Source organism: Nycticebus coucang, chromosome 3 (genome assembly GCF_027406575.1).
Source record: "Nycticebus coucang isolate mNycCou1 chromosome 3, mNycCou1.pri, whole genome shotgun sequence".
In the NCBI taxonomy this organism is placed as follows: Eukaryota; Metazoa; Chordata; class Mammalia; order Primates; family Lorisidae; genus Nycticebus; species Nycticebus coucang.
Window position 1 is genome coordinate 67,821,060 of NC_069782.1, and position 21,632 is coordinate 67,842,691.

General features: G+C 41.0%; 1 protein-coding gene across 4 annotated transcripts in view; it reads right to left on the reverse strand.

Annotated features, from left to right (window-relative positions):
- Positions 1 to 3,735: 3,735 nt before the first annotated feature.
- The window catches only part of ADGRE3 (adhesion G protein-coupled receptor E3), a 79,029-nt gene continuing 61,132 nt past the window's right edge, over positions 3,736 to 21,632 (reverse strand). For all 4 annotated transcript variants that reach the window (XM_053584946.1, XM_053584948.1, XM_053584945.1 and 1 more), the window contains 7 exons: positions 15,647 to 15,844; positions 14,378 to 14,613; positions 13,506 to 13,572; positions 13,150 to 13,241; positions 11,705 to 11,873; positions 6,472 to 6,579; positions 3,736 to 3,941 (listed from right to left, as the gene is read on the reverse strand). In XM_053584946.1, the coding sequence (XP_053440921.1) occupies positions 3,933 to 3,941; positions 6,472 to 6,579; positions 11,705 to 11,873; positions 13,150 to 13,241; positions 13,506 to 13,572; positions 14,378 to 14,613; positions 15,647 to 15,844 (879 nt within the window). In that variant the 3' untranslated portion in view covers positions 3,736 to 3,932. The remainder of the gene's footprint in view (positions 3,942 to 6,471; positions 6,580 to 11,704; positions 11,874 to 13,149; positions 13,242 to 13,505; positions 13,573 to 14,377; positions 14,614 to 15,646; positions 15,845 to 21,632) is intronic.

Sequence of the window (21,632 nt, forward strand, 5' to 3'; positions counted from 1 at the left end):
CAGGGGTTGAGTGGTGGGTCTGTTGCTAATAACCTCTGTGGCTCTCCTGGGGTTATTACAACAATGCAGGTGAGCATTGATAGTGGCCAGGGAGCTAACTGTGAAGGATGCAAGGATTCTGGATCAATTTTGAAGCTATAGCTAATAGGATTTGCTGAATGATTAGACATGGGACATGAGAGAAAGAGAGAGGAAAGAATAACTCCAAGGTTTTCAGGCTAAGTCATAGGAAAGATGAAGTTACCATTAATAGAGACAGGGAAGAAAAAATGCTGATGGGCACCACCCATTCAAATTTGGGTGGTTCATGAACTTTTGCTAAAGTTCTTAGAACTTCTGAAGTAAGAGGCAAGTTAAAGATGAAATCTTTCCTATATTCTCGACCCTTACATTTTCAGTTACTCCGAACAGCCAGCAGCTGCCACCGGAGCCCACTTGATCCTGCATACGGCAGGAGGGAAGTTTCAGGGGAAAAACACTTTTTAGCACAACCTTCAACCGAAGTCTAGACTTGGTATATATAGAGGGTGCCAAAAAACAAAACAAAACAAAACAAAACAAAAACAACCCCCCAAAACAAAAAAACCCCAACAAATACATTTTAAGAAAAGAAAAAACTGTATTAAAATTGCAATACTCAGTATATACCTATAACAAAAGATGAATACGAGTCATGTCGAGCACCTCTTGTTATTGCAGAAGTCGAACATGACTTGAGTATAACAGTTTTTTTCCTCTTAAAATGTGTATACAGTTTTTGGCACCCTTTTTATGTACTCCAGCTGTCTCATCCCTCAGGAGAGATGGCTCTCAGTTGTGTGTTCTACATGGGGGTTCCTGTTGGGATTAAATTCTAATTGCCTGCAGCAATAGTCTGCTCAGTAACATGTTTTAAATTTTTAAAAAGATTTATTTTTTATTTTTAGAGTTGGGGTCTCGCTCCATTGCCTAGACTGAAGTGCACTGGCATGATCCTAGCTTACTGTGGCCTTGAACTACTAGGCTCCAGCCTCCAGAATAGCTGGGATTTAAATAACACATTTTAAAACACATTCTGCACTGCCTGCCTTTCTTTCTTTCTTTGCCTCACTTCGTCACACCCCACTTTAGTGTTTTCTAGGATCAGCTCTGAAATGAACTAATTGCACTCAAATCCTTATCTCAAGAACTTGCTTTTGGGAGAACCTGAGTGAAGACACTACGAGACAGGAGAAGTTTGTGGAAATGGTTCTGTTTGCCTGAGACTGAGGGGCTCCTGGGATGCAGAACTTTCAGTGCAAAAGCTAAGAAAGTCCTGGGCAAACTAGACTGATCTGGTCACCCTTACAGGGGGATAGTGTGGCATCAGGGCAGCCAGGAGAAGAGACTGCCTCAAGAAGAAAAAGGGATTAACAGAATCAAATGCAATCCCAAGGTCAATTTAGGCAAGACAGAGAAATATCCAGTGGACTTTGCGATGAGGAAGCATTTGGGACCTCAAGTTGTTCTTTGGTATATTGGAGGGAGAAGCCAGACTTCCAGACTTTAGTGGATGAGCAGTGAGAGGGAGACAGGGTTACTAGATATTATTAACTTGAATGGTCATTTTATGAAAGACATTACTGGACAGATCTTAACAAGACCAAATAAGTAAATGTGTTGAGGTTTGAAGATTATTTACTTTCAAGGCTTATTGTTGTAAATAAATTAAAAAATTGGAATTTATGCTATTAGTCAAAGACAAAGGGCACTCTGTGCAACCAGTAAAATATTAATTACTATAAATTTAGTCTAAAATAAAAATAATTTAGAGATATAACTGCTTTAAAATAAAAAGGAATTATATAACTTTGTAACCTGTGAAAAGAAATCTGTTTAAGGTACCCTGTAGTAAGTAATAACATTGCTAATATTTGCTTTTACTGTAAGAATAAAAAGTAACAAATGGAAACTGGAGGACAGAACAGCTCTTCTGAGGAGATATCCTTGATATTCTCTAGAATCACTGGCTTTTCTGTAAACAAAAGAGAAACTTTTTTTTGTTATCAAAAGTGAAACTTTTTTTTTTTTTTGAGACAGAGTCTCACTATGTTGCCCTCAGTAGAGTGATGTGGAGTCACAGCTCACAGCAACCTCAAACTCTGAGGTTTAAGCGATTCTCTTGCCTCAGCCTCCCAAGTAGCTGGGACTACAGGTGCCTGCCACAAGGCCTGGCTATTTTTTTGTTATGTTGTTTAGCAGGCCAGGCCAGGTTCGAATCCCCCAGCCCTGGTGTATGTGGCTAGGGCCCTAGCTGCTGAGCTACAGGTACTGAGCCAAAAGTGAAACTTTTGATCTTTCATCTGCTTCTCTATTAATTAGCTTAATTGTCAGGGAGACAGAATCCTTGGTCTGAAAACGTATTTTGTGTGTGTGTGTGTGTGTGTTTTAGACAGTCTTGTTTTGTTGCCCTTGGTAGAATAATGTGGCATCACAGCTCACAGCAACCTCAGACTCTTGGGCTTAAGCAATTCTCTTGCCTCAGCCTTCCAAGTAGCTGGGACTACAGGCGCCCACCATAACACCTAGCTATTTTTAGTAATGGGGTTTTGCTTTTGCTCAGGCTGGTCTTGAACCTATGAACTCAGGCATTCCACCCACCTTGGCCTCCCAGAGTGCTAGGGTTACAGGTGTTAGCCACTGTGCCTGGCCTAACAACATATTTTGGCAAAGGGACCATTGGCTGGGCGGCTTGATGAACATAGACTCACCCAGGGCCCTGCCGATACACCTGGACAGGTGGGAGGGACATGCCTCTCTGCCACTCCTTGCTGGAATACTTTCTTCCAGAGACCACTAACATGATGTTCTCCTGCTTTCGCCATCGTCTCACACTTATAAAGAGATCCTTTTCACTTTTATTCAAATGTGTACGGAGGTTAGAGCTCCCGTCTGGTTCTGCACAGGAGTTTGAGTCCCCATTTAGTTGCCTGGTGTATTTTCCACAGTGCCCAACCTTAGGGGCTCAGTTATCAGTTCCAGAAAATAGCCCTTTAAGTCATATCTTATCTAATTAGTCATTTTATAATCACCCTACTATGGCTAAAAAAAAGATAAAGATTTATTGTAACATGGCCTAGCATTTATACAATCTCTCTTTTTTTTTTTTGTGGTTTTTGGCTGGGGCTGGGTTTGAACCTGCCACCTCCGGCATATGGGACCAGCGCCCTACTCCTTGAGCCACAGGCGCTGCCCACATTTATACAATCTTTTTTTTTTTTTTTTTAAATCATAACTGTATACATTGATCACATTTATACAATCTTAAAAATAAATCCTTAAATACTGTTCAATAGAATAAGGATACAAACGTGGTTTTTCTTTTTGGTAGAAACTGGGTCTTGCTATGTTGTCCAGGCTGTTCTCAAACTGTTGGCCTCAAGCCATCCTCCCATCTCAGCCTCCCAAAGTGCTGTATTACACGTGTGAACCATTGCTCCCAGTTACAAAGGTGTTTTAATGTGTAAGAGAGAATCATCTCACATATAGTTGATCCTGAGACTTAGCCTGGATAAGCAAGGAGGTAAAACCAGTGGGAAGCTGATGGTTTGAAGTACTGAATGAGTTTAAAGAGTAAGTTCTGGACAAATGAGATGAAGAACTTGAGGATAGGGGTTTCCTCATTTCTAAAAAGTCTAGGACCATTCTAAAATGGTCTCAATTTGGGTATTCAGGGACAAACATCGGCTGAATGCATCATATGAAGAGAAATCTGATTCAACACATTTATTGAAAGCCTGTTATGCAGAAAAAAACACTTCAGGAAGTAAAGGTTAAATATATTCCCTCTAGGGATGATATGTGTAAAGAGTTCCCTTGTCCTCAGCTTCATTCTTCATTCATGCTGCCAGCGAAATCCATGGGTAATGACTTTTCTTTATGGAGCTGGATGTTCTAGTTTTAATATTTTTCCTTCACTTGTCCTGGAAAAATATTCCCCACATAAAAGATATTTAGATTAAAGTTGTATTTAAGGATAAAAGAAAACAAACAAACATCAAGAACACAGAGAAAGAGCATGAGTGAGTTAAAGCCAGCTCCAGCCAGCAGGCAAGGATGGTGTAATCTCTTAACATTTTAGAATCCTAGGACAGGTGTGCTCTTCTTTAGCTTCTTTAGTGAGGACTTTTAAAGAGGACTTCTTAAAAATATAGGATGAAGAATTCTTCTTTTTCATAAATTTTCAGACACAGTATAGACCACGTCAGGATTTTAGGCCTCTGGATATTGGTTTTGTGTATGAAGAAAGGCTGAACTCTTGTTAATCTTGCTCCTTTTTATGCTAATTGCCTAGCATACTGCCTGACACATTGTAGAACTCAATGAATATTCTCTTTGTCCCCCAAAACTTACAGCTTGGTTTAGTAGCCCTGTGCTCCATAGGGGAACCAATATCTCCTGAAGCAGCCCATGAGATTAGGAGATCCTGCCCTTGTTATCACATTCATTGTATGCAGGAAATGCAAAGTTATGTCTTCCCTCCTGCTGTTCATGGTTCATTCACAGAACTCCCTGTCCAGATACAATTTACCAGTCAAGCATGACTTTTCCCATAAAGGATGTTGCCTGAATATGCAACTGGTCTTCCAATTTTATAAAGTGTCTAAGGAACAGAGCTGAAAAGATGATCTAACATCAAATTTGTCCATAGAGAAAGAGAAAGAGAAAGAGTTTCATTCACTTTTTACTCAAATCCTTGAAAAACAAAAGAGATTATTTCAATTAAAACTAATGCATTTCTTGAAGAAGGATTCATAGTTTTTATTTTATATTTTCCCTTTTCAGACATATACTCATCTTATTCAATTTCCACAGTATTAAATGACAATAATAATAAAAGGTTTCCTTACTTCATTTTGGGATGCTACTAAACCAATAACTGGAGTGATGGCAGCTTTGGGAATTATTTTGGATTATCTGGGAAACCTCACACAGGTAATAGTAACTAGTTTATACCTATAGCAACTTTACTGTTGCTGAGAATGATTAAGCCTAATAGCAATCATTTTTTTCATCATTTGACGTGCCCTAAGACTTTTCTTGGTTTCATTTTTCTCTTGGTCTTTTTGGAGATATTTAGAATCAATTCACTTCCCTCCCTAAAGAAAGTAAAGATAAATCTTCCCTTCCTCCCTCCCTTCCTTCCTTTATTCATTCCTTCCAAGATGAGGTCTTGCTATGTTTCCCAGGCTGGTCTTGAACTCCTGGCCTCAGGTGGTACTCCTGCCTCAGCCTCCCAAAGTGCTGGGATTACAGGTGTGAGTTGCCATACTGGGCCTTGAAACTAAAGATGATTCTTTAGTGACTTTGGTATTTCCAATGCTGAGAAAAGTCACATAGTATCTCAAGTTATGTTAAAGATGATTTATCAGAATACCAGAAAAGTCTCAATTTAGTTAAACTTAAAAACAACCTATTCTGGGTGGCGCCTGTGGCTCAGTAAGTAGGGTGCCTACACCATATACTGAGAGTGGTGGTGGGTTTGAACCTGGCCCCGGCAACAAAAAAATAGCCAGGTATTGTAGTGGGCACCTGTAGTCCCAGCTACTTGGGAAGCTGAGGCAAGAGAATCGCCTTAGCCCAGGAGCTGAAGGTTGCTGTAGTGATGCTACAGCACTATACCGAGGGTGACAGAGTGAGACTCTGTCTCAAAAAAATACCCTAACCTATTCTAAGGATTTTTGGTGTATGGAGTATGGATATGGTGGGTGTGCACAGGGAGGTGTGAAAACTAAATTATATATGAAGAGTTTTTATGGCTTTACAGCTTAGGGGCCCATCTTGGTGAACCAGGGACTTATCTTTTTAGAAGTATTTGCTATCATTTCTCCAAAAAGACAAGTAAGGGATACATATGGAGACAAGTCTCACATAGTGCTAGAAGCTCATTCCTTGGTGTACTGAGCCAGAGTTAGCTCAAAGAAAGAACAGAAGAATATCAGCAACCAATTTCCAGAGGTGTCCTCTTTCTAATAGGATTTACTCTCCAAGGAAGGTCGCATTATTTCCTGCCCTCCTTTTTTATAATTATGCAGAGCAGCTGAGATGGCGTCCTTCACCTAGTGCCCTTTCCCTGGTATGTACCAACTCTGCTAGGCTCATGACCACCTCTCTACAAGACAGTGGGAGTTCAAGGGATGATGATCACTCTGTTATGCTTGTCAATTTCCTCAAGTGTGATTTAACATTAGATTAAGTGATGGTGGTGATATGTTGTAGCCATACCTCTTTGCACAACAAGAATGTAAACAGAAAGCAGCTTAAACATTGTTAGTGAGAGTGGAAGTGTCACTGAGGAACAATATAACAAGAATGAGGAACTCAAACTAGGTTATTAGGAAAAGGACTCTTCCTCATACCCTGCAGGAGAGGCAGTCTGTATTATGACAAGGAGAGGAAGTTCAGGGTGTCAAGGAAAGGGGTGAAACAGAAATAAGTTGCATCTTCTCTTACCTCAGTGGGTTTTGAGTCAGGGCTGACCTTGCTGGAAAGTGTATGTGTCTCAGACTCGGATTTTAATTTCATGATCTCTCTAAACCACTTTTGGTATTGTTTCTGGACCTGGAACATCAAAGAAAACATGAGGATGTTTTGTGCTAACATTAGTGAAGCAGAGAAAAGTCAGTGGCATATCCAATACAATGAAATATTCAGCCGTAAAAAGGAAGGACATTTTGACACATGCTACAACATGGATAAACCTGGAGGAATTTATGCTAAGTGAAGTTAGCTAGAAGACAAAAGGTCAAATATTGTATGAACCCACTTCTATGAAGTACCTAGAACAGTCAAATTAGTTGAGACAGAAAGTAAAATGGTGGTTGCCAGGGGCGTGGCCGGGGGAAATGGAAAGTTATTGTTTAATGGAGACAAAGTTTCAGTTTGGGATGACAGAAAAAATTCTAGAGATTGTACAACATTGTGAATGTAATGTCACTGAACTGTATGCTTAAAGGTGGTTAAAATGGGCGGGGTGTGGCGGCTCATACCCTAGCACTTTGGGAGGCTGAGGTGGGAGAATCGCTTGAGGTCAAGAGTTTAAAACCAGTCTGGGCAATATGGTTAGACCTTGTCTCTACAAAAAAATAGAAAAATTAGCTGGGCATGGTGGCACATGCCGGGTACTCAGGAGTCTGAGGCAGGAGGATTGCCTGAGCTCAGGAGTTTGAGGTTGTAGTGACCTGTTTTGATGCCACTGCACTTCAGCTGGAGCAATAGAGCAAGGCCCTGTCTCCCTCCTCAAAAAGGTTAAAGTGGTAAATTTTATGTTCTATATATTTTACTACAATAAAAAATCAAATCCCCATATTACAGAGTGTATTGCTATTGTGGAAAATTTATAAAATATTCATATGCAAAAGCAGGAAAATAGATGCTAACAAAATTCCTCAATCTAGTGAAAATCACTGATAATGGTTTGGTGGCATTCTTCTATGTGTCTTGGTTTGGGTTTTCCACAAGCAGACCCTGAGACAAGGGTTCAAGTGTAAGAAATTTATCTGATGGGTGATCCCAAGGAACTCAAGTAAGGTGGTGAAAAGTGGTACAGGGAAGAGAAGATAACCATTAAAGGATGCATAATCAAGGAAGTTTCCATTGTGGCCAGCCAAGGCTCAATCCCATTCGGATGCTCTGGAGGACAGCATAGGACACGCCTCAGAGTCATCCTACCTGATGGATGGGGGAACTGGGGCATTTATTCACCAGCTCCCACCAGTCATTGGTTCATGGATGCTCTCAAAGGCTATTAATCTCTGGTATCATGAGCCAGGAATGTCTCATGGGCAGTAAGAAACCCCCAAGTACAGAGTCATAGCTATTTGCAATAAGCAACCCCAGGAATGTAGAGATAAATGCCGAAGGGATATGAGAGGGCCACTGACAGTGATGGCTTCACCAAAGTTTCCCAACCTTGGCACTATTAACATCTTGGGTTTGTGGTGGGAGGCTGTTCTATGCACTATAGGATGTTTACCAGCTTCTCTGCATTCCCACCCCTGTTGTGACAATCAAATACGTCCCCAGACATTGTGAACTGTCCTCAGGAGGGAATAATACTGTTCTTAGTTGAGACCCACTCTGATATGCTATAAATACTCATACCCAGCCATAAATGAGTACAAGACAATAATATAAACAGTAAATTCTCTCTCTCTCTTTTTTTTTTGGTAATTTGGCTCTACATCCAATGAAGCTGTAAATGTTTATACACATTATATAAACAGACATAATGGAACCCTCTGGAGTAATGTTTTGAAACTTGCTTTTTCACTAATGTATTTTGAATATCCTTCTTGTCATAAAATATTCTTGTGCCTGAACCAATAATAACATTTGAATGCTCTCTAAGCCTGTGATTATCCTTTGCTCTCTAAAGAATGTCTGCACTGTTATCTCAGTTTCTTTCTTTCCCCTATTCTCTGTTCTTTCTTTTTTTCCAAGTTTGATTCCTCTTACCAGTATTCAGAATGAGAGTGAGGAAAAGAGTAAGGGGAAGGTGGGGGGAGGAGAAAGAGATAGAGAGAGAGAGATAGAGAGAGAAAAGAAGAAGAAGAGGAAGAAGGAGGAGGAAGAAGGAGGAGGAGAAGGAGAAGGAGAAGGAGAAGTAGGAAGAAGGAAGAAGGAGAAAAAAACACAAACCAGGAAAGAAAGAGTATCAGAGTCAGGACAGCTTTTGTCCTTTTGTGTAACAGTCAGGATAGGTATTGTGGCAGTAACAAAATCTTAGTGGCTGAACTCAAAAATGGAAGCTGAACTATGTATCCTCTTTATGATATTCAAGAAGTATAAGTAAAAAGCTTGCATGATTTTACATTTCTTCTAGTGGCTGGGCTATGTTTATATGGCCCTTATACCTTCTGACCTGGACCAGTGGATCTGAGCTTCATTGGGGTCTCAGTCTGTATCTTCTATACATAAAGGTTAATTTAACTAAATTTAGGTAAACATGGGTCAATAGTGTATAGTTGAGTTGCATCTTGTCTTGGGGTTCAATTCTAGAGCCAGCATGCTGCCCACTTTATCCCTAAACACCTCTTAGTAAATGACCATCTTGAAGGCTTTTTCTGTAAGTTCACAGCAGCCAGTATTTCTCTAGTGTTGGACACACATCCCTATTTCTTTGGTTCAGCAGCAGATAATTGAGTTGGCTTGAATTTGGTAGCCATGCTGAATAAAAACTATATGTATTTAAAAACTGGAGCTATAAGATGCCTCAGAACTTAGATGAACTAAGAATGGAGTAGGTATAAGTCTTTTGTCTTGTGCCTATTCAGGTGTATGCATACACTGAGGGATTGCCTATAGTTTTCTTTGTCTATACATGTATGAGATGGATGAGTGGGTGGATAGAAGGATAAATACTTCATAAAGCAAATACTGTACAATGTTAGTTTTAGAATCAGGTGATTGGTATATACTTGACCACAGTATAACTCTTTAATATTTTTTTAAGTGTTTGAAAATGTTCACAATACATGCTGGAAATATTATCTCATTATGTAATTTCATTGTAGAATTCTTAAAATATATTAGTATGGAGAGTACAGTACCACACTCAAATGTGTTTAAGCAGCTTGCATCATCATCATCATCATCATTATTACTATTATTCTGAGACAAGAGTATTTTTCTCTTGCCCAGGCTGGAATGCAATGGAGTCCTCATAGGTCACTGCAACCTTTAACTCTTGGCCTCAAGCAATCTTCCTGCCTCAGCCTCCCAAAGTGCTGGAATTTCAGGCATGAGCTACAACGCCTGGCCTAAATTTCATTATTGATCTCTGTTATTCAATATTCTGTAGTATTATACGATGTCTTAGCCTCATGGAGGGTGGAGTGTTCCTTTCCTTTGCAAGTAAGTCTTGGCCACATGACTTGCTTTGACCAATGGGATATTAGTGGAGGTGATGCTCACAGAATCATAAACTTAAAATGACCTTTCCCAGTAGAGCTGGCCTAGTTGTGATTTTGCTATTATTATGAGAAGAGTATTTCAGCACTTTGGGAGGCCCAGGCAGGAAGATTTCTTATTTTCTTTCTTTCTTTTTTTTTTTTTTTTTTTTTGCAGTTTTTGGCCAGGGCTGGGTTTGAACCTGCCACCTCTGGCATATGGGGCCAGTGCCCTACCCCTTTGAGCCACAGGCGCCGCCCGCAGGAAGATTTCTTGAGGCAAAGAGTTAGAGATTGCAGTGACCTATGATGACTCCACTGTACTTCAGCCTGGGCAAGAGAAAATGTGCCTCAAAATAATAATAATAATAATGCAAACTGCTTAACATGAATTCTTAAATACATTTCAGTGTGGTACTATAGTCTCCATACCAATATATTTTAAGAGTTCTACAATGAAATTATATAATGAGAAAATGCTCTCCCTTCTGCCTAAGCCTCAAAATGAGTCACAAGGAGCAAACCTGAACCTGCTTTGCATCCTGGAGCCCACCCACGCTGAACCCAGCTAAGATCAGCTGAACTCCAACTAACCTACAAATCCAAGAATGAGAAAAACAAACATTTATATTTAAACCACAGAGATTTTAGCTGACACAAGCAGGAAAGCTGAAGAAAAAAATGTGACATTTTTGGATATAGCAATTATTTCCTTTCTGAAAGCTATTAATAAATGATGTATCTTATAATCAAGACCACATTTTTAAACATAGTAAAGCACATTTAATTCAAGTAAGTGCAACATAGTAAATTTAATTAATTAATTTTTTGAGATAAAGTCTTACTCTGTCACCCTGAGTAGTGTGCCATGGCATAATCATAACTCACAGTAACCTCAGTCTCTTGGGCTTAAGAAATCCTGTTGCCTCAGCCTCCTGAGTAGCTTGGATTACAGGTGCCCACCATGATGCTCTGCTAGTGTTTTTTCCTTTTTTTTTTTTTTTTTTTTAGTAGAGACATGGTCTTGCTCTTGCTCTTGCTTGGTCTGGTCTTAACCTCCTAAGCTCAAGCAATCCACCTGCCTCAGCCTCCCAGAATGCTAGGATTACAAGCATGAGCCATAGCACCCAGCCAGTAAATTTAATTATTATAAATCGAATTAAGTTATAAGATATGCCAAGTATGCCAAGTGTACTGACCTTAAGTTTACAACTTAATGAATTTTAACATAAATTACCACTTGTATAATCTACCATCCAGATCCACATATAGGACATGTAAGCATTTCAGAAGTTTTCTTCATGCCCCTTTCCAATCTATCCTCTAGTCCAAGCTCTAAGGTAACCACTTATTTTTTTTTGAGACAGGGTTTTGCTCTGTCATCCAGGCTAGAGTACAGTGACATCATTATAGCTCACTGCAACCTCCAACTCCTGGGCTCAAGGCATCCTCCTTTCTCAGTCTCTGGAATAGCTAGGACTACAGGTGTGGACCACTATGCCTTGCTAAGTTTTCTACTTTTAGTAGAGACAAGATCTCACTCTTGTTCAGACTGCTCTTAAACTCCTGAGCTCAAGTGATCCTCCTGCCTGGGCCTCCCATTGTAGGATTACAGGTATGAGCCACTGTGCATAGATTAATAGCTATCTTAAAGTAGAGAAAACATAAGTAATATTTACACATGTCTCACATGCTCATGTGAACATTTAGAGAAAGCAGACTTAAATGCTCATTCAACTATGTGCTCCCAATTTTTTCTTAAGTTTGAAACAACAAAGAGAGAGGTCATTGTTTACCTGCTGGCTGAGGAGGCAGTAGACCAGGAAGATGAAGAAACCCTGAAGGCTATTGATGATGGTGAAGAGGTAGGCCATCACCTGGGCCGCTGGACCCACCTGCAAGATGCCCAGACACCATGTGCAGCCCAGGATGAAGAGCTGAGCTGTTGCTTTAAGTGTCAACATCCTGAGAAGAGTCAGAGATGATGATGTTACAAAGCTAATAATGGACTCAGACACCTGTGGAGTGTAACTGTTAAAGCAAGGATTCTGAAGTTAGACTATCTGAGTTTAAATTTAAACCCAACACTAACTGTGACCTTGTGCAGGTTACTTTATCTTCTCGGTTCCCTCATCTTTATCATAGTCATATTTCAATAGATTTGCTTTTTGACACAAAGTCTTGTTGTACTGCTTAGGCTGGAGTGCAGTGGTACAATCATAACTCACCACAGCCTCAAACTCCTGGGTCCAAGGGATCCTCCTCCCTCAGCCTCATGAGCAGCTGTGACTACTGGTGTGTACCACCGTACCTATGTTTTTTTTTTTTTGATAGAGGCAGGTTCTCATTTTGTTGCCCGGTCTGGTCTTGAACTCCTTGCCTGAAGTATCCTCCTGCCTTGGCCTTCCAAAGTGTTGGGTATACAGGTGTGAGGCACTGCATGTGCCCTAAAATGAAATCTTAAGGCTCCCCACCCAGCGACTGACTGACTGGACCCCCTCTTGGCCTAGGGCATCCCTAAAACTGAGTTGCTACCATGAGAAAGGAGATCAGACATGCCTCATTGTGCTCCCTTCCCTTCTTAGAGATGTCCTTTGTGACTCACTCACAGGCCTAAGCCTATGCAAGGCATATTTTCAGGTTCTTAATATACACAACAAACCACTTGAGTCTGGGCATATGTCCTATAGTTTGTCTCTGATTGACAGACCCTTATCTTAACTCAGCATTCCTTTTCACTGACTCCTGGTCTATTAGAAACAGCCTAATTCTTTCATCCAATTGTCAATCAAAGAATCTTTAAACTCACCTATAACCTGTGGGCCTTGACTTCGAGATGACCCAACTTTTTGGACCAAACCAATGTATACCTTTCACATATAGATTTATGGCTTTACCTGTAATTCCTATCTCCCTAAAATATATAAAACCGAACTGTAACCCCACCACTGTGAGTCCAGTTGCTCAAGCCTTCTTGGGTGAGGCTCTGGGTCATGGTCCTCAATTTTGGCTCAGAATAAACCTCTATAAATTATTTTACAGAGTATGGCTTCTTTTCCATAGATAGACTATACTGTAACAAATACAGGTTCTCATTTATTGTGGCAACGGATGATAATTCTGGCTTTGGTGGTCTCTGAAGCGTAGGTATGCCGTGTATGTGTGTGTCTGGTTATGTAGGAGGAGTGAGTAGGGCTGGGTAGAAGAACAGCGGTAGGAAGAATCATTTGTCACATCCTACCTCGTATTCTGGATGGTTGACACTTCACTATTGAGGGATGAAAGTTTCCTTTTCAAAATCCAAAGGACTGAGAGGAAAAATACTAAATTTACCTGCAGGAACAACACGGACAAGACAGAGTGCAAGTTAAAATAATGTATGGTGTCCACTTTAAATTTCACACAGAAGATCTATCTCCCTACACATGGATTGAATTGGTAGCAGATGGAAAAATCAAATTACACAATGGAGGAAATGCACACCCCTTGTCCTATCTTGTACCCCGCTCTTCTGGTGGCTCTTCTTGGTTAGGACCATCAGAGGATTGGGGCAGCACCTGTGGCTCAAAGGACCATCAGAGGATCATACACACTCACACAGAAAATGGCACAGACCGGGCCAAGGAAACCCCAGATGAATCCATGATCAAGGTGGAGCCAGCAGCTGAGAACAAGGAAAAGAGACAAAAGAGGGATTAGCGGAAGCACATGACAAGAGTATGGAGCAGCATTCTGCTCACCAGAGAACGTTTCCAACTCCTGGGGAAAGTCAGCTGATGACAATTATGGCATTTATTTCTCACTATTATGTGCTAGAGTTTAATGTTAAACATTTTTTTGGAGAAAGGGTCTCCCTCTCCCTTGGGCTGGAGTATGGTGGTGTCATCATAGCTCACTGTAACCTCAGCTCCTGGCCTCACGTGCTTCTGCCCCAGCCTCTCAAGTAGCTGGGACTACAGGTGTAAGCCCCTATGTCTGAATAATTTTTAAATTTTTTGTAGATATGGGGTTTCATTCTCGTGAGATCAGACTGGTCTTGAATTCCTGAGCTCAAGTGATCCACCTGCCTCAGCCTCCCAGAGTGCTAGGATTATAAGAGTAAGCCACCTAACCCAGTGTATGTTAAACATTTTAAGAGCACAGTCCTGTTGAACTTTCACACTAGTATTGTGAAGTTGGGACAATAGGTACAACTGTTCCTCTTATTTCACTAATAAGGGGAACTGAAGTTTCAGAACTCAAAATTCCAAATCACGGGAAGAATGAAGCTAGAACCTACCTCCCTAGAACTACCTCCTTTCAGAATCTTTTGAACTCTTATCCTGTCTCACCAGGACAGAGGTTAGAGCTGTTATAAAGGGAAACATAAAGCGCATCAGATATATATATCCTCCTCCTTATCATGAATGCTGCCACCCAAAAGCTTTCTTAGGAAACTGCCATGGGCACAAGGTGAGAGTCAGGCTCACCGATCAGGGGTTCCATAAAGGTGAGGCCTGGATGCTGCAGAAATGGCTACAATCACAGCAGGGATACCATAGCCGACTGGGAACATGAGCCACTTCATGAGTCTGTTCATGCTTGAGTAGTTGATCACCGTCAGGTTCCGTGCAGTGAGGAAGAGGTGCAGGCCCTCCAGCAGCATCCAGGTGAAGGAGGCCAGGTAGAGATAGTGTAAAGCACCTGCGATGATGGCGCACAGCACCTGGGGGAGGAGAAAGAGTCACCACAAGAGGTTGTCAAGGGGGAGTGTGGCCTAGGACCTCTCCTTGACATTGGCATTGGGTTCAGAGCACCTGACATTTTAGATCAAGGGCATTAATATTTATTTAGGCACAGGGTCTTGCTCTGTTACCAGGCTGGAGTGTGGTACTGCCAATCATAGCCCACCACTGCCTTGGATTCCTGGGCTCAAGTGATCCTCCTGCCTCAGCCTCCTGTGTAGCTGGGATGCGCACTACTACACTGGTAATTTGTTTAGTTTTTGTAGAGATGAGGATTTGCTATGTTGTTTAGGCTGGTCTCAAACTCCTGGCCTTGGCCTCCCAAAGTGCTGGGATTGTAGATGTGAACCACCATACCCGAAGTTTGTCTATTTTAGGTTTTACACACAAAGTTTGATCACACATTATTTGTCTATTGTGTCTGTTTTATTTATTTAGCATAATGTGCTCCATGTTTATCCATGTTGCCACAAATGAAAGGATTTCTTTCCTTTTTTAAAAGGCTGAATAGTATTCTAGGACATAAATCTACAAAGGTGTTCCTCCTCTTCTGTCTATCAGCAAGGAAAGAAATTGATTACTGAAGACAACTTGAGGTTCTTACCAGCCAGGAGCCAGCACCAGAGGAATCTAAAAAACGGACTTTACTAACAAGTCCTTATCTGTCATTAGTTTCCCATATTCTTGTCTTCTCACAGTGTGCTGCCTCTAGAGATCCCAGATCCTTTTCCTCTGTCTTATTACTGTTCCAAAAATTTATAGTTCTTTGTCAAAGATGCTGGTGTTCTAAACTACCTCTTTCAGAATTACTCATGCCTTGAGCATCTCCTCTGTATATAAAGAAATATACACCCATGTTAATAAACTTCTGTTCGTTTTTCTATTGTTAATCTGTCTTTTGTTACAGGGTCCCAGCGAAGCACTTTGAAAGGGTAGGAGGAAAATTATGTTTTTCTCCTCTACAGACTCAAGGTATCCAGGGCAGGGGGTTGGTTCCTCTTATGCTGTCAGTACCTTGGATTCAGTTTGATCAATTGCTGTGAGGAAGAGGAGGTGGGCCAGGAAGAGGCAGATGGACAGCTGCAGGTGCAGGGAGGTGCTGGTGTTCTGGATGACCTTGCAAAGGATGAAAGTGAGGGCTGCCAGGAGGAGGCACAGCAGAGAGAGGCCCAGCCCCACGTAGGTGATGAAGGTCAGCACTGGATCCTCTTTCTGGGACCCAGAAAAGAAGAGTACACAGTCATATTTTCCTGCTCTGACATTATGGTTCTCCTGCTTGGCCTGGGGTGTCCTAAACACAGGCATCAAGCCCCAGAATTGATAATGCGGATGGAAAGCATCTGCTAGGCTGGTTTTTTGCTGCTGTTGTTTTCAGATTTATTGAGGTATACTTAATATACAAAAGGTTGCACATATTTAATGTATACTTTTTTTTTTTTGGAGACAGGATCTCAAAAGTGGGCAAGAGTGCTGTGGCATCATCATAGCTCACTGAAGCCTCAAACTTCTGGGCTCAAATGATCCTCAGTCTCCCAAGGACCTGACTACAGATGCACCGCACCTGGCTAATTTTTTTGTAGAGATGGGGGTCTCTGGTCAGGAACCATTCTGGTCAGGAACTCTTGGCCTCAAGAGATCCTTCTGCCTTGGCTTTCCAAAGTGCTGGGATTACAGAACAGAGCCACTCTGCCTGGCCTCATATACATTTTAATGAGTTTGGACATATGCATAGGTAGCGTAGCAGACTATGTCACCCCCCCAAAAAGCAGAATGAATGGCAGAAGCCAGGGACTGGGGTGAAGGGAGGGAGGGAATAGAAAATTGTTTCCGGGGCAAAGAGTTTCAGTTCTGCAATATGGAAAGAGTTCTGGAGATGGGTTGCATGGCAATGTGAATGTCATTAATGTTGTGAACTTTACACTTAAAAATGGCAAAGATGGTACATTTTATGTTATGAACATTTTATTACAAATTTCAAAAAGTGTTTTTGTATGCTGAGGATATGGGCCATGCAGTACCAGTTTGATTAGAGAATTCATGCTAATGATGTGATTTATGGTGAATAGTTTTATTGTGCTGGGGTCTAATGGGTCTAGTAGTTAGGGTCAGCCATGTAGGTACTGCATAACTACATGACTGACCCCCTAAACAAACCCTGGACATGGAGGGTCAGGTGAATGTCAATTAACATTGGTGGACAATTAACATTGCATCTGTGTGATTCCAAGGGAGGAGAGGACACCTGGAAACTTGTACCTCGTTTCTCCTAGATGTCTTCCCATATGTCTTTTTCCCTTTGCTGATTTTCATCTGTATTCTTTTGCTGTATCCATGACCATGAGTATAACATCTTTTCTGAGTCCTGTGAGTGTTTTTTTTAAGCAAATAATTGCATCTGGGGGTGGTCTTGAGGACTCCTGACACAATGTGTGTCCTAGAGAAACTCGCATAAATGAACACCAAGAGTGAGAGAATGAGACCCATGCTAGGCAGTGTTGCTTTTTCTTCCTCTTGGTGATATATCACAGCAATGGTTTATTTCTAGTTCCTATTACATACTCCATGTGAACTGACAGAGACTTTTAGAAACCCATCATGACAGTGGCTTTACCACTTTCCAGCTTACCCATCGTGGCTCTATGAGGTCTGACAATTAAGTGTGTGAACTTTCCACCAAGCACTTATGTTAGCAGCACTGTACAAACAACTTGGTATGGTTTCATAACCTTGGTATATCAGTGTCTCACAGCTGTGTTCATGAGAGTGTGTGGCAGGGTCTTGCTGAGTGGTGTCATTATTGTTTTTGTGTACCATCATGAGATTGTCAGAGCTTGAATCAGAGCAATGAACAAACATCAAATTTCTTGTTAAGGTTGGTAAGAATGGAAGTGAAATGAAGGACTTTTTCATCTAAGTTTATGGGAGTAATGCCATGAGGAAAATGACAGTACACAAATGGATTAAACATTTTCCTGAGGGGAGAGAAAGCATCACTGATGAAGAGAGGTCAGAGCAGCCCAGTAATGAGTAGAACTGAGAAGAAAACTGAAAATTTGTTGAATTGTGCATCAAAATTGTTGGCTGACTGTGAGAAGCATAGCAGATCAAGTAAACATCAATAGAGAAACAGGATAATCTTTTTTTGTTTGTTTGTTTGTTTTTAAGACAGAGTCTGAAGCTGACACCCTGGGTAGAGTGTCATGGCATCACAGCTCACAGCAACCTCAAACTCTTGAGCTCAAGTGATTCTTTTGCCTCAGCCTTCCAAGTAGCTGGGACTACAGGTGCACACCACAAGGCCCAGCTATTTATTTTTGTTGCATTCATTGTTGTTGCTTTAGCTGGCCTGGCTGGGTTTGAACCCACCAGCCTCAGTGCATGTGGCTGGTGCCCTACTCACTGAGCTACAGGCACTGTCCTAGTTAGGATGATCTTAACTGAAAATCCTGGCCAACAACTCAAGGCTCTTACATTACAACAATGCACCAGCTCACATGGCACTGTCCACAGGGAGTTTTTAGGTGGTAAACAAATAACTATTTTGGAACACCCTCCCCACTCACTTGATCTGGCCCCCAATGAATTATTTTTTACCTGAAGATAAGTGAAATATTGAAAGGAAGATATTTTGGTGACCTTCAGTACACCAAGGGTAATATAATAGCTTTGATGACCATTCCAGAAAAAAGTTCCAAAATTACTTTGAAGGGTGTACCCAGCGCTGGCATAGGTGCATGCCTTCCCAAGGGAAGTACTTTGAAGGTGACTACAGGGATATTCAGCAATGAGGTATGTAGCACTTTTTCTAGGATGAGTTCATGAACTTAATTGTCAGATACCTCCTCATCACGCTGGAGGATACCAGGTGGGCTTTTCTTTTTTTTTTTTTTTAATTTGGGGGGCGGTACCTGGATAGTTTTTTTTTTTTTGGTTTTTCGCTGGGGCTAGGTTTGAACCCGCCACGTCTGGCATATGGGACTGGCACCCTACTCCTTGAGCCACAGGCACCGCCCCAGATGGGCTTTTCAATGCTTCATTCCAGAAAAGGTGCATTGCTTGCAATAACCCCTGACTGCCAACAACCTAGATACCCATTATAAGTGATTATAAGTGTAGCATAGATGAGTAAATTCCAGTTTAGCCATGCAAAGGAATATTATGCAGCAATGATAGTGAATGAGCTAAGGCTATGCCCAACTTGTAGGTGAACTTCACAAATGCTATTGATGAATGAAAGAAGAATTTTGTGTTTTTACTTCTATTTTAGCTTCCCCACTTCCCTGTTATGTTAGAGGAGAAGTCAGAGATTTCCTCCAACTGTTATTCTAGGGGGAACTACCTCCATCCCTGTGAAGAAGAGTGTGATCCAGGACATCTTGGTGGCAAATGCCCAACTCACATCACAGTAAGTCCTCTGGTCCCACCTCTTGGATATAGGTCCATTCTGACCTCCCACCACTTCTGCTGCTGCCTGAATCTCAGCCACCACCATCTCTTTGCAAGTCCACTCTTGCTATACCAATGTTCATTTTCTGCCTGGAAGCCCCAGGGATCACCTAATGACATATTAATAAATGTGCAGCACCCCCCAGGCAAATTCTCCATTGCCTCCCATGGCAATTAGAATGAAATCTAAATTCCTTTAGATTTAGGAGGATTTAGACACATCTTTCTTTCTCCTATCTCCCCAGCCTCATCTCTTTCCACTTACCCTTCATTCGACTCTGTTCTGACCACTCACCTTCCTGGAACATGTCACATTTGTTTTCTCCACAGGGCCTTTACACACACGTGCACATCTCTTATGAGGATCCTCTTCCTTGAGAATTTTTTTTTTTCATAATGGAAAGTTTTCTCTCTTTTTTTTTTTAATTTTTTTATTAAATCATAACTGTATACAATGATATGATTATGGGGCATCATACACTCACTTCATAAACCATTTGACACATTTTTATCACAGTGGTTAACATAGCCTTTCCGGCGTTATCTCAGTTACTGTGCCAAAACATCTATATTCTACATTTACCAAGTTTCGCAAATACCCCCGTAATATGCACCACAGGTGTGATCCCACCGATTCCCCTCCCTCTACCCACCCCCCCCTTTCCCACTTCCCCCTATTGTTAAGTTGTAGCTGGGTTATAGCTTTCATGTGAGAGTCCCAAATTAGTTTCATAGTAGGGCTGTGTACATTGGGTATTTTTTCTTCCATTCTTGGGATACTTTACTAAGAAGAATATGTTCCAGCTCCATCCATGTAAACATGAAAGAGGTAAAGTCTCCATCTTTCTTTAAGGCTGCATAGTATTCCATGGTATACATATACCACAATTTATTAATCCATTCGTGGATCGATGGGCACTTGGGCTTTTTCCATGACTTAGCAATTATGAATTGGGCTGCAATAAACATTCTGGTACAAATATCTTTGTTATGTTGTGATTTTTGGTCTTCTGGGTATATGCCCAGCAGAGGAATTACAGGATTGAATGGCAGATCTATTTTTAGATCTCTGAGTGTTCTCCATATATCTTTCCAAAAGGAATGTATTAATTTGCATTCCCACCAGCAGTGCAGAAGTGTTCCCTTTTCTCCGCATCCACGCCAACATCTCTGGTCTTGAGATTTTGTGATATAGGCTAGTCTCATTGGAGTTAGATGATATCTCAAAGTAGTTTTGATTTGCATTTCTCTGATGATTAAAGATGATGAGCATTTTTTCATATGTCTGAAGGCCGTGCGCCTGTCTTCTTCAGAGAAGTTTCTCTTCAAATCCGTTGCCCAGCCTGCGATGGGATCCCTTGTTTTTTTCTTGCTGATGAGTTTGAGTTCTCTGTGGATTCTGGTTATTAAACCTTTGTCAGAGTTATACCCTGCAAATATCTTCTCCCATTCTGAGGGCTGTCTGCTTGCTGTGCTTACTGTGTTCTTAGCTGTGCAGAAGCTTTTTAGTTTGATCAAGTCCCAGTAGTGTATTTTTGAAGCTGCTTCAATTGCCCGGGGGGTTCTCCTCATGAAATACTCGCCCAGACCAATTTCTTCAAGGGTTTTCCCTGCATTCTCCTCTAGTATTTTTATAGTTTCATGTCTTAAGTTTAAATCTTTAATCCAATGAGAGTCTATCTTAGTTAATGGTGAAAGGTGTGGGTCCAATTTCAGTCTTCTGCAGGTTGTCAGCCAGTTCACCCAGCACCATTTGTTAAATAGGGAATCTTTTCCCCACTGAATGTTTTTAATTGGCTTGTCAAAAATCAAATAGCGGTAAGTAGCTGGATTCATCTCTTGGTTCTCTATTCTATTCCAGATATCTACTTCTCTGTTTTTGTGCCAATACCATGCTGTTTTGATCACTATCGATTTGTAGTAAAGTCTGAGGTCTGGTAGTGTGATTCCTCCTGTTTTGTTTTTATTTCTGAGTAATGTCTTGGCTATTCGAGGTTTTTTCTGATTCCATATAAAACGAAGTAATGTTTTTTCAAGATCTTTAAAATATGACAGTGGAGCTTTAATAGGGAGTGCGTTGAAATTATATATTGCTTTGGGTAGTATGGACATTTTTGATAATGTTGATTCTTCCTAGCCATGAGCATGGTATGTTTTTCCATTTGTTAACATTTTCAGCTATTTCTTTTCTTAGAGTTTCATAGTTCTCTTTATAGAGATCTTTCACGTCTTTTGTTAGGTAAATTCCCAAATATTTCATCTTCTTTGGCACTACTGTGAATGGGATAGAGTCCTTAACTGCTTTTTCAATTTGACTGTTGTTGGCTATTCATAAAGGCTACCGATTTATGAATGTTGATTTTGTAACCTGAGACGCTGCTGTATTCCTTGATCACTTCTAGGAGTTTTGTAGTAGAGTCCCTAGTGTTTTCCAGATACACAATCATATCATCTGCGAAGAGCGAGAGTTTGATCTCTTCTGACCCTATATGGATACCCTTGATCGCCTTTTCTTCCCTAATTGCGGTGGCTAAAACTTCCATTACAATGATGA